Here is a 13,163-nt window from a genome sequence, read left to right on the forward strand (position 1 = left end):
CATACATTATCAGTTATGTTTTTTGTTTGCATTATGACTGCAGGTATTATGGTCTATGCAAACATGACCCCTTGTAAAAAAAGGTGTCAGTTTTGTTGCCAGATAAAAGTGTAAAAAAACAATTATAATTTTTTTTACTGGCAAATGAGGTTCCAATGGTGTAAACAGCTGATATCGTCATCTAGGCAACACGAACCACGTGGTACACCGCTTGTAGTCTGCGCTCCTTCAACGGAGTAGAACATCTCCACAAGCTCTCTCCTGAAGCCCTCTCATCGTGACCAGCAGACCTCGACATTGGCACACAGCTCTTGACCAATACCGCATTGTGATATCATAGAATGCACACAACGTGGGTTAAACAGTGACTCTTCTTGGTTCTTTCGGTAAAGTCACGTAGAAGGGAAGTAATAAAATAATAAATTAAAAAAATAATAAAAAAATAAATATATTTTATTGTTTCATTTTTATTATAATAAAACATAATAAAATAAATAAATATATTTTATTATGTTTCATTTTTATTATTTCATTACTTCCCTTCTACGTGACTTTACCGAAAGAACCAAGAAGATGAATCCCTGCAGTCACGAAAGCTTTAAATCGAAATTTAAGCAATGACTTTCAAAATAACACACACGCGCGGCGCACACGTGATGCGTACATTGTTTAATACTTCACTTCGTGTCTAAACAATAATATACAACACGCAGTGAAATTCAACAGCTATATATTGTGTGTGTGAGCAAAATGACCAGATGTATTGGTTAGTCGGTGGCGCATTGAGGCTTTCAAGGGCTGCCCAGCCCCATCATCTCTTCGTGGTGGATAAAATGAGCACCATCCGATGAGGCCGTACCAATTGGCCGGAGGTCAAAAGTGGCGACCCTATTCGGATGGCCCCTGCCATAGGAACGTGGAGTTTCCACCGCTGGCTCAGAACTGGCAACTGAAGATAGAGTGCCGTTGAATGCTCGTTTAGGCATTGGGGCTGCTTTCACGCCGCATTCGTGGAGGTAACCTCTCTACAGTGTGCTTGCCGATTGTTTATTAACCAAATGCGATGCTGCACGCATCACATTTATTTCGGCACCAAGACAGCATCTCACCGCATCCAACGCCCGCCTTCTAGCATGCTCATCCACTGCGCCTCCGCTGTTCACTTCTCCAACCCACCACACATCAAGTTCTCACTTCTCTACTCCACCTTATCCGTCGACGGCCACACCGACCGCATCGTCGGATCTCGCAACAACAACCAAAACCCCATCATCACCCGCGGCCCTCCGTTATTGACGTCCACTCATCGCCACCGCCGTCATCCCACTGCACGTTCACACCAACGTTCAGTCTGCACCCACTTGCAAGAGACACTTTAAGGGGTCTCTTTTTCCCCCTGTTCGCCTGGCTTCCGAGCGAGCCACGGTCGCTCACGTAAGATATTTTTTTGGGGTTAGATAGAAATATATAAATGTGTCGTTAAAACCCGCCACCACCCGACACAGCCAACTAGTAATGGTTGTCACATCAACAGAACGTGGCCAATTCGTCACTAGTACAGCACTAACCGGTGTGTTGGAGAGCCAAGCCACAACTTTTACAATCTGAGTACGACGTTTCGCCAGTAATTACAACTAGCTTCATCAGGCGACAGACAGATGTATTATGGATGATATTGGTCGCGAAATCCGACGTGTTAAACTCGCGGTCGCTTACGTCCGCAAATTGCATAATTGAGAATCGTTAAACGTCCATCACATGTACAATATCGTCTCATCGGCAATTGTTGGTGAGCTATTGGAGCCTCGCTGAGGAGTGAAACCCTGATCGCACAAGGGTTAACATGCATTTGAATATTCAACATTAAGTTAGACCCATGTGACGTACACTCTTTATAGACTTGGGCACACAAAAACAGCGAGAAACCTCCGATTAGCACGGTTGGCTACGGACGTTTGCGCGAGAGAAGTTCAACAAAATACGTACGGCACTTTGAGGCATGCCTTCTTGCTATGTGCGCACAGCTGTTGAACGTGCCTTGCTATGTGCGCACAGCTGTTGAACGTGCCTTGCTATGTGGGCACAGCTGTTGACGTGCCTTGCTATGTGGGCACAGCTGTTGAACGTGCCTTGCTATGTGGGCACAGCTGTTGAACGTGCCTTGCTATGTGGGCACAGCTGTTGAACGTGCCTTGCTATGTGCGCACAGCTGTTGAACGTGCCTTGCTATGGGGCACAGCTGTTGACGTGCCTTGCTATGTGGGCACAGCTGTTGAACGTGCCTTGCTATGTGGGCACAGCTGTTGACGTGCCTTGCTATGTGGGCACAGCTGTTGAACGTGCCTTGCTATGTGCGCACAGCTGTTGAACGTGCCTTGCTATGGGGCACAGCTGTTGACGTGCCTTGCTATGGGGCACAGCTGTTGAACGTGCCTTGCTATGTGGGCACAGCTGTTGACGTGCCTTGCTATGTGGGCACAGCTGTTGAACGTGCCTTGCTATGTGGGCACAGCTGTTGAACGTGCCTTGCTATGTGCGCACAGCTGTTGAACGTGCCTTGCTATGGGGCACAGCTGTTGAACGTGCCTTGCTATGTGCGCACAGCTGTCTGTGGGAGGGTCTCCAGTAGAGAGGGCGCTAGAGAGGCTTTTTGGTTTACCGAGGGAGCTCTCAAGCAGTGGAGGGAGCCGCTCTGAACCCGGTGTGCACGCACCCCGCTAGGGGGTACGAGGAGCCCTCTCTGGGGGTGCGAGACATGGGCCAGATTGAGTTTCGGGGAGGTAAGTCATCGAAACACACACATTAAGCACGGACACGTAAGTACAACTACATCGTTTCATCAAGCCTGCGTACTTATTAACATGATATATATTTTTTAACCATTGAGAACCAAAGGGGTGCAAGGCCGCAGTGAAGGTTGACAGCCACTGCTATAAAGGTAACGTGTTTTTAAGGGATTGATAAAAGGATATTTTACTGGTAGGAACCACCTGGTTCCACCAGCCCACAGGGGATTATTGTGTCCGTCCGTCCGTCGTGCATCCAAAAATGGGAGGGGTCGGGCTGGGTGGAGAGGGGAGGGTGGGGAGGGGCTGGGTGGGGAGGGGCTGGTCACCCCGTGGTGCCCTTATAAAACTCAACGTTTAACCTACTCACGCCGGCTTGTGCCCGCCCTCACAGTCGGCCATATTTGCGGAATACACCACGCCCTGGCCGTTGACCCTGGCCATTGACCGAGCAACCCAACGTTCCTACCAGCTCCCTCCGCAGGAATGTTTTTGTGAGAAATGTGCATTCTCCTCCCCTCCATCAATGAATACAATTCTATAGGTGACATCGCTCTTAATCCTCGTACGGGAGTTTCAATGGCTTTCCTTATTTATATAAATAAATCCGAGGAAAGCCAGGTATTCATTTATATTTATATAATTCATATAAATAAATACATGGTTTTTCTAGGATTTAATTGAAAAAAGAAACGCCTGATGTGATGGGTTCATTAGGACGATAAGCTCGCCTACCTGCGCTGTTGGCTCTCCGTGCTCATCGTCCCCAATTACATCACGATGGGCGCCGTTGGCGTCATGACACGAGCCGGAGGAATTCCCTTTCGAAACGCTCGCAGCAACACACGTAACAATGGCACGTATTATCGATCATGGTGGTAATAATTTAGTAGAGTACGTTCCGCTACAATGCGTGCAGTTTTCATAACGCGAATTGGATACAACGCGATGAATGTATTAGGGAACGTTTTTTTAATATAACGCGGATACATATTGTATATAACTCGATCGCGTGAACGGAACGACATAGTTGGGTTCATAATAAGACCTCCTTTGCCAGTACCAAAATATAATAATCGGGGTTTTCCCCTTTTTTCTGGCAACAAAACTGAAACCTTTTTACAAGGAATCATGTCTGCATTAACCACAGTACTTGTGGTCAAAATGTAAACAAAAAACACACTCTAATAATATATGCATTGTCCTTGAAACTGATTGGTCCACACCAGAGACAACTTTCTTTGAATTTTGACCACAAGTATTGTGGTCAATGCACACGTAATTCCTTGTAAAAAGGTTTCAGTTTTATTGCCAGAAAAAAGTGGAAAAACGCGATTATTATATTATGGTACTGGCAAACATTAACCAGGGTGGCCCGCAGGGCTCGAACGGAGAACCTCGGCGACGAGCGGCTAAAGGTCCGCACGACCGCTCGGCCACGCCGCCGAGGTGCTTCCAACGACTTCCCCCGTCCCACACGAGAGACGTCGCGCACACCGATGTGAAGTGTTCGTTGCGCAATCGTCAAGCCAACATTTCCGTCAATTTTTAACGCGTAGAATTTCGCGACCAATATCTTCCACAGAAGATTATTTTTTTGGTGAGATCGCGTAAATATAGTTGGTGGGGTCGAGAGGTGGCGAGGGCAGGGCGCAGCCCTGTAAGCGCTCGCTCATGCCACTGCTGGCGGAAGGGCCTTCTGCTAGAAGGCGCTCTAGAGAGAGGAGGTGTTTTTGCCTACTCATCCAAGAGGCCAGATGTCCTGGAATAGGCGAAAGCACCCCTCCACTTTACTACACCATACGCGTAACTTGTCGATCTTCTGCGAGCTGGATTGTGGAGCTAAGCGCTTTGAAATCTTGATTGAAAACTCATTTCTCTAGAACTGCTTTTCGTGTTTAGTTTCCTGACCCTTCCTCCGCACCTCCGATTAATGCGGTCGCCTATGTACGGTGCGAAAGAAGTTGAAAAAAACATACAGACATACATGCATTACGTTGCGTTGCGGACACATCTGCTGCTGGGGCGACAAAAAAAAACCACACACAAGCCGGGCAAAGACATCCACGGAGGAGGCAAACAAACCCGACGCGATCGATCCCATTTGTGGCGGGAGGGGGGGGGGTGACAGTCAACCCGGGGGGGGGGGGGGGCTAAGAGTCTATCGCCCATTCACATAGGGGCCATCACGCCGGTACAACGAATTTTTTTTTTAATAGAGGGGGGGCGAGGGGTGTGGAAAAGGGGGGGTGGGGGGGCAGCTACTTCTTGATGGCGGCGATGACCGAGTCCCAGCGGCTACGGCGCGTGCTGAGCAGGCGTCGCTTGGCCAGCGAGTAGGAGGGGACGTCGTCCCCCTCGTCGCGCTCCGCCTCCGACACGATCTCCATCTTCTGCACGACGAGCTTGAGCAGCTCGTGCTGCCGCTGCAGGGCCAGCGAGATGTCCTTGAGCCTGGGGACGAGGCCGACGCACAGGACGCCGCGAGGCGTTAAGGGGCTCTCCATGAATGACGTCACGCGATTTTGGGCGATTTTTGAGCCATCCCCCCCCCACCCACCTTCGTCACACGGCGTCATAAAAAGTCAGACACCTCCACCTCAAATATGACGTCACAAAGCTCCGCCCCCCTTCCCCCTCCAAAAAAATTAAACATGTTTCAAATCGCAATACTACTATTGTCATTGTAGTGCGTATTTAATGTGGCGCTGCACTCTGATGTTGTAGGAGAAAACATTCATTTAAAAAAGAAAAATAAGAAATGAAAATAAAGAATGTATTTAAATTTTTTTAATTTGATTTCATTGTTTTGCTTTTACCTACGTGACTTTACCGAAAAAAACCTAAGAGTATGAATCCTTGCAGTCACGAAAGCTTCAAATCTAGAATTTATTAAAACATCTATTTATTTAAGTAGAACGTGTTGGCTATATTCATTTAAACTTGCGCATTTTGATGTGACGTCACATAAAGAAAAACCTCCCCATCGTCACACATCGTCACAAATGTCTGACTCCCCCCCTCCCCCCAGGTGCGTGACGTCATTTATGGACGGCCCATAACGTCATCGATCCATTGCTGTCCGTGGTTTCGGTGGCTCGTTGGGATGGTGTCAAATGAGCGACGCTGAACCACTGGCATTGGTTCTTTGCAAGTGATTTTTGTGAAACTCTTTAACGTTTATTCTTGCTGGTTTCATTGTTTTTGTGTTGATGTTGGCGTCGCATTGCTCTGTTTTTTTGTTTTCACAACCAACACATTTCCGTGTCGCGCGTAAATTCCACGCCGGTCTCTCTTGCGAGAGGCTTCCGTGTCCATGGGCTCTCACGTGGAGACAAATGGTCAAGCACATGCGTCTATTTGTGTGCACGCGGATAAAACATCTATTAATCTTGCTCGTGCATTTATTTACATGAGGAATGCGTCCCAGTAATGGGGATTGAATACATATGACAGCAGAAATAATGCACATGCTCCCGTGTGCAACTCACACCTGTATCATTCTTACCCAAGTAAAACTCACCTCTACAATCCTTCTATGTGTTCTAGATTTGAAGCTTTCGTGACTACAAGGATTCATACTCTTAGGTTTTTTCGGTAAAGTCACGTAGGTAAAAATATCTCACACCTGTATAACCTTTAACTCAAAAACTCTCACCTGTACACCGTTTCCACACGTATCTCACACCTGTATAACCCTTACCTACGCAATTCTCACTTGTAGAATGCCTCCACGTGCGTCTCACACCTGCAAAATCCTTACCTAAGTAATTCTCACCTGTACAATGCTCCCACGTGTCCCTCTCACCTACGGAGCCCTCGGGTCTACACTCTCAGGTGTACGACTCAACATGCCACACACCTGTACTTCTGCTTCTGCATCTCCATCTCCAGCTGCTGGTAGGGGACGTTCTCATTCCCTGGCGAGTCCATGTTGCGGTTGCCAAACGAGAAGATACTCTGTGGGAAGGCACGGGCGCCGTGAGTCTCAACCCGAGCGTGGCATGTGCAGCTGCAGCTAGAGCAGCAAGTCTTCTTGGTTCTTTCGGTAAAGTCACGTAGAAGGGAAGTAATAAAATAATAAAAATAAAACATAATAAAATAATTCTCACGACGTGTCGTCCACAACGCAAGCAGCCGTCCTCAGGTGAAGAATGTTTTATTTTTATTATTTTATTACTTCCCTTCTCGTGACTTTACCGAAAGAACCAAGAAGATGAATCCCTGCAGTCACGAAAGCTTTAAATCGAAATTTAGAGCAGCAAGGTCAAGCGTCAAACCCCACTGGCCTCCGGCTCAGAGCCGTCAGAAACACTGATGCAAGAGAATGTTGCATTTACTGTATGTTATGTTGAACTTCTTTGCACACCGTATCTAGCCGACCGTGCTAATCGGAGGTGCGTGGGAAGGACAACAAACTAAACGCAAAAATGTGTTCGAACGAAATTAGTTTTAAATATAGATGATTTAAAAGTGCATAGCTCCAGCGGCTTCCTAATATCGGAAGGAAAAGCGAGCGTTCCAGACGGCCGCAGAAGCGCATGTGAAAGCGCGCGATGCGGTGACCGCCGTCTTTGTCAGATGGCCAGCCAGAAGCCGCTGCCGCGAGGATGACCGGAGATCGCGTGAAGTTTTATGCTCCTTGAAGAGTTCAGCAACAAGTGCGACCTCATAATGTATTCGTTCGGCAACCGGAAACCCACGCAGTTCAGTGACCACCGGACGGACCACGGTTGGACCTGAAAACTCCTGCGTGTACCTTTGAGTGAGACACCGACATTCACGAGCCTCTTGCCAGTCAAGAAAGATGAAAGGCAGAGACTGGTCGAGAAGCGGGATGCACGGCGGTGCAATGGCCTCACAAAGACAACTCTTCCCATAATGCAATGCGCAAGCAAGATTTTATAATTTTAACTTTTACTATCATCGAGTTCATTTAGGGGTAATACTCTTTAATTATTGAAACGCGTGTTACTAAACAGCTACCACACTGTGACTATTCATATGCCAATTAAAAAACGGTGTAAAGTGCATTCTCCAACTCTTATAATCTATTCCATCTCTCTAGCCTCGACAGTCTCGTGCTGTGCAGAAGAGCCACTGCCCAAAACGTTGCCTCCTACAAATGTTACCTGCTCATGCCACAAAGTGTGATTGGCAAATGCGCCTTTGTCGGCATGCTCCCACGCAAGCGAGCGCACCGGTGACACGAGTTCGATTCCCACTCGCGGCCAACACCAGTGACGATGATTTTAAACTGGTCCTGGGCCTCCCCTAGGTCGACTCAGCCTCAATTGGAGTGGTGTTCAAAAACATTGCCGCTAAGGAGATGAAGACGGCCGTGCGTGGTTGCTGGCCACACACCCCCTCGTGTGACATTCCGGCCTTCATAGCTGCTCGCTAGCAGCGCTTGCCCCTACAGTCTGTTAAGGTTACATGGCGGGGGGCAGGGGGGGACCTTTATGCGTGTACATGCGCGTGCGTTCGCGCGTGTGCGTACGTACAACCAGCATGGATCTGCGACACTTGTTGGGGTAGACGGTGATGGACACCTGGTCCACGCACTGCAGCAGCCACGACGGCAGCTTCTTCTCAAGCTCCGTGTGCAGCTCCACCTACCCAGCGAGGAGGTCAAGCACGGGGAGGGGGGGGGGGGGAGTGGGGGGGGGTCAAACGACCCGCAGCCTCGTCGACGAAAATCGACTCTCAGGCACACGCTACGCGCATCGAATTTTTGTCCGAGGGATGATCAACGCGGCGAATGACGTGGGGGGCAATCTTATCCTCTGCTCGTGTGACCACCAAAGTAAAATGTTCTTCCGGTGGCCGAGTGCTGTCTCAGCAGTGGGCAGAGCAAGAGGTGTCGCGTGGTCGGCCTCTCAGTCGCAGCAGCAGCAGCTGTCTGCTTTTTGACATTTGGGGCAGGTTGGATCTGGCCCTGCCGACTCGGGTGCGAAAGTCGGTTCAGAGTTTTCCATGCGCAGTGATCAAGTACGAAACTTAACTTTTTATTTTACCAGGTGAGGCCCACTGAGATATAAAGCTATTTTTCAGAAGCGACCTGGCCACAACTGATAGCCCAACGAAGTGGTTTATGATCACATGGAGATTTATAGCAGCCAAATACACCGAAACGCATGTTTCTAAATGGGCAGAGAAAACCGGAGAACCCAGAGACAAATCAACACGAGCACGTTTCGAGTATTTGGTTGCTAGAAATTTCCACATGATAAGCAACTTCGTTGAGCTATCATTTGCGACTAGGCCGCTTCTGAAATAGAGATACACAGCTCAATGGGCCTTACTTGGTAAAATCAAAACGGTAAAAGAAATTGTAAAATGCGTGTCGTAAACCCTTCACCACCCGACAGAGTAGATTGCTCTCCAACATCACACCAGTGGTGCTGCTGCAGCAATCGTAAATTGACCTCGTTGGTTCACGTGGCAAGTTAAAGAATTGGCCGTGTCGGTTGGAGGAGGGTTTCACGGCACACATTTTGCTTCTGACGCAAACTTGACTCAAAAAATAAATCACGAATCATAATGTATAACTATCTTCTTGGTTCTTTCGGTAAAGTCACGTAGAAGGGAAATAATTAAATAACAAAAATTTTACATAATAAAATAATTCTAAGTACCATGTGAGAATTATTTTATTATGTTTTATTTTTATTCTTTTATTATTTTCCTTCTACGTGACTTTACCGAAAGAACCGAGAAGATGAATCCCTGCTGTCACGAAAGCTTTAAATCGAAATTTAATGTATAACTACTTTCGCACCATACATAAGCCAACCGAGCTAGTATCGATCGCGAAAGACTGTGTTAAATTTCGTCAACGCATATTTTATGATGAATACACGACCGCAGTATTAACCGGGGCGGCTGTCGGATTCGAACCGCGAGCCTCTAACAGGCGATGCGTGCACTACCGCTGGGCCGCGTCACCGCCCCCCAGGATCTTATTTGGACCTCGGTGTGACGCTTAGATACAGCCCCTGTGTGCGTGCGTGCGTGTGTGCGTGCGTGCGTGCGTGCGTGCGTGTGTGTGTGTGTGCGTGCGTGTGTGTGCGTGTGCGTGCGTGTGTGTGTGTGTGCGTGTGTGTGTGTGTGTGCGTGTGTGTGTGTGTGCGTGCGTGCGTGCGTGTGCGTGCGTGTGTGTGTGTGTGTGCGTGCGTGCGTGTGTGTGTGCGCGTGTGTGTGCGTGTGTGCGTGTGCGTGTGTGTGTGCGTGTGTGTGTGCGTGTGTGTGTGCGCGTGTGTGTGCGTGTGTGTGGTGTGTGTGTGTGTGTGTGCGTGCGTGTGTGTGTGCGTGCGTGCGTCCTCACCTGCATGGCAATCCTCTTCAGGCACGCGTTACGCTGAACCTCCGCTATGTCACCGACCGCCAGACCAATCTGGCCACGGCAAAAAAAAAACAAAAGTGCGTTTAACCGGAAGGCAGGCGAAGGTTGCCAACGCTTTGGCTTGCAGAGCCACTGGTCTGCAAAAAAAAACCCAATATACTACAATGCACATTCAATCATTCTTTCTTAATCAATATAATTTTAACACAGTCGGACCCCTATTGACCCGTGACCAAATGTCGGTCAGATATTAGGAACTAAGCAGGGTTGAGCCTGCATCGTGCTCAGATGGGCGAGTACCTTGCACCATATTCTTAGGTTTTTTCGGTAAAGTCACGTAGGTAAAAAAATTAAATTAATAAAAGTTAAATAAAATAAAAATCACGACGTTTCGGAGGCAACACAAGCTTCCGTCTTCAGGTGGAACCGTCACAGCCCGACAGCTGTATCAAGTAAATGAGAGATTACAGGAGATACCACTCCGTATATATAATGGTTGAGGGGGGGTGGGAAGGGCCAGGAATGGCCCATCCGAAACGTCGTGATTTTTATTTTATTTTACTTTTATTAATTTTAATTTTTTACCTACGTGACTTTACCGAAAAAACCTAACAATATGAATCCTTGCAGTCACGAAAGCTTCAAATCTAGAATACCTTGCACCAGTTTGCCACAGGCTGCTTGTACGCAGCCGAGGGCAGTGCCAGACAAATCCTGTTCCAGCGCGCTCCTATGCTACCCCCCCATCTTAGCCAAACGCACGCTGACCAGCGCGCGGGATAACACGTGGCCATACAACTCTCACGAGCGGCACGGCTGCAACATTTGACAAAGGGCCGGCTCTCACCATGAGGTTCATGAGCAGGATGGGCATGAGAATGAGAAAGACGACTAGCATCACACAGGTGAGCTCGGGGAAGGGCAGCTCCTGATTGATGAACGGCGTCAGGAAGTTGTCCGTGTACTGCATCTCTCCCAGCATCATGACGAACGCTTGCATCAGGGACACGGACACTGTGTTGAACGCCACCTATGTGCATGCGCACGCATACATAGACACGAAGTCTTTCGTGAGAGTGTGTGGGCGTGTGAGAGAGTGAAGGACGCTACTGGGCAATCTTGGAGGCAGTCGCCTTCCAACGACAACGGAGGGCAGAGGAGCGACGCTCACAACAACGAGTGGTGCACCGGCCGGCTAAAACACAGCAAGTTGGCATAGTAGGGGGCGCAAGTGGTGCTTGGGCCATCTTCTCAGTCATTCAACCCATGGCACTTGGGTCTGTCCCGTGACCTCCTGTCAGTGAGCCTTCGACACTTCACGTGGTTTTAAAGAGCACATAGCCTGGCACAATCGCCGTGGCGACGTCACTGCCACTTAGCGGCGAATGGCGGTTGTTGTTGTTGTTGGTGCTGGCAACCCACCCTCTCGCGTGCTGTTCCAGCCTTCATAGACGCTGCTGCTACTCGCTACCAGGACTTGCCCCAAAAGTCTGTTGAGGTTACATGGGGGCATCTTTGTATTTGTCTTTGTGTTTGTGTTTGAGTGTGTGTGTGTGATAGTGTCGGGAGTGGTTAGTGGTCAGTATGTTGCGCTTCGAACTCAGTGACCTGACTTCAATTCCCACTCACGGCCAACACCAGTGACGATTATCTGAACCAGTTCTGAGCTTCCCCTAGGCAGACTCAGCCGTAAATTAGTACCTGGTTCCGTGTGGAAATATCAGCATTGAGGAGACAAATGCAGCCGAGCGTGGTGTTGGTCACCCAGTGTCGTTGTTTTAAAAGACATTGTACCGAGCTGTTCGATAGCCGGCGCCAAACTGTGCCACACGCCATTCCGCATGGCCTCGTGGGAGCCTCGGTTCCGATAAAGTTACTTCATATTTTTTCTCGGGGCTCTGCTCCGATGACGTACACGTACGTTCTGTTGTGTAAATATACGTCATTGGAACGGGAAAGGCTTAAGAGCTATACGAGTGGTGGGGGGGGGGGGAACGGGGATCTTTGTCTTTGCGAGCGTGCGAGGGTGCGAGACGGCGCGCGAGCGCGTGCGGCCGTGCTGTGCCGTGGGCTTGCCCTCGCCTGGCGACTCATGAGCACGTAGAAGGAGAGGCCGAAGGCGAGCAGCAGGAAGAAGAAGATGGTGACGATGTGGCAGAGCGTGCGCAGGATCTCCAGCAGCATCACCACGTAGATGCCGGCGAACTCAAACCTGCGGACGCGACAACAACGGCGCGAGCGTCGGCGGTTTACGCGCCGGGGCCACCGGTTCACGGGGCTGGCCGGGGGGCTGGGAGGCCGAGAGGCGAGGCTCGTTAGGGCAGGGGGGGGGTTAAAACGTCAGACCGAAAGCCTGCGCTGGATCGGAAGACTCTCTGGGTAGTTGGACGCACGCCAAACTTGTGCCCGGTGTGAGTAAAAGTTCTGCAAATCTGGTCTTGCGCGCATGCGCTCGCCAGCGCACGGCCACCTTCTGGATTACAAAACGCACCGCCGACTTTTGGGGATTCAAATAGGGCGGCAAAAAAGTGCGTATTTAATGTGGCGCTGCACTCTGATGTTGTAGGAGTTAAACATTTATAAAAAAAAGTTTATTTAAACACATTCCTGCAGAGGGAGTTGGTAGGAACGTTGGGTTGCTCGGTCAATGGCCAGGGTCAACGGCGGCGTGGTGTATTCCGCAAATATGCCCGATTGTGAGGGCGGGCACAAGCCGGCGTGAGTAGGTTAAACGTTGAGCTTTATAAGGGCACCACGGGGTGACCAGCCCCTCCTCACCCAGCCCCACCCCTCCCACCCCCCCCACCCAGCCCCACCCTCCCCACCCTCCCCATCCAGCCCCACCCTCCCCTCCCCTCCCCACCCAGCCCCTCCCTCCCCACCCTCCCCTCCCCACCCAGCCCCACCCAGCCCCACCCTCCCCACCCAGCCCCTCCCCACCCTCCCCATCCAGCCCCACCCTCCCCTCCCCTCCCCACCCAGCCCCCTCCCTCCCCACCCTCCCCTCCCCACCCAGCCCCTCCCCACCCTCC

At 49.9% G+C, this 13,163-nt stretch overlaps 1 protein-coding gene across 1 annotated transcript in view; it reads right to left on the minus strand.

The window, feature by feature from the left end:
* Positions 1 to 4,990: 4,990 nt before the first annotated feature.
* The window catches only part of TRPA1 (transient receptor potential cation channel subfamily A member 1), a 40,397-nt gene continuing 32,224 nt past the window's right edge, over positions 4,991 to 13,163 (minus strand). Inside the window, 6 exon segments of the mRNA XM_078604337.1 lie at positions 4,991 to 5,240; positions 6,649 to 6,746; positions 8,291 to 8,401; positions 10,114 to 10,182; positions 10,979 to 11,161; positions 12,214 to 12,343. Coding sequence (XP_078460463.1) covers positions 5,048 to 5,240; positions 6,649 to 6,746; positions 8,291 to 8,401; positions 10,114 to 10,182; positions 10,979 to 11,161; positions 12,214 to 12,343 — 784 coding nt within the window. The 3' untranslated portion in view covers positions 4,991 to 5,047.

The sequence above is a fragment of the Lampetra planeri genome, chromosome 22 (assembly GCF_965212315.1).
Source record: "Lampetra planeri chromosome 22, kcLamPlan1.2.h2, whole genome shotgun sequence".
NCBI classification, from domain to species: domain Eukaryota; kingdom Metazoa; phylum Chordata; class Hyperoartia; order Petromyzontiformes; family Petromyzontidae; genus Lampetra; species Lampetra planeri.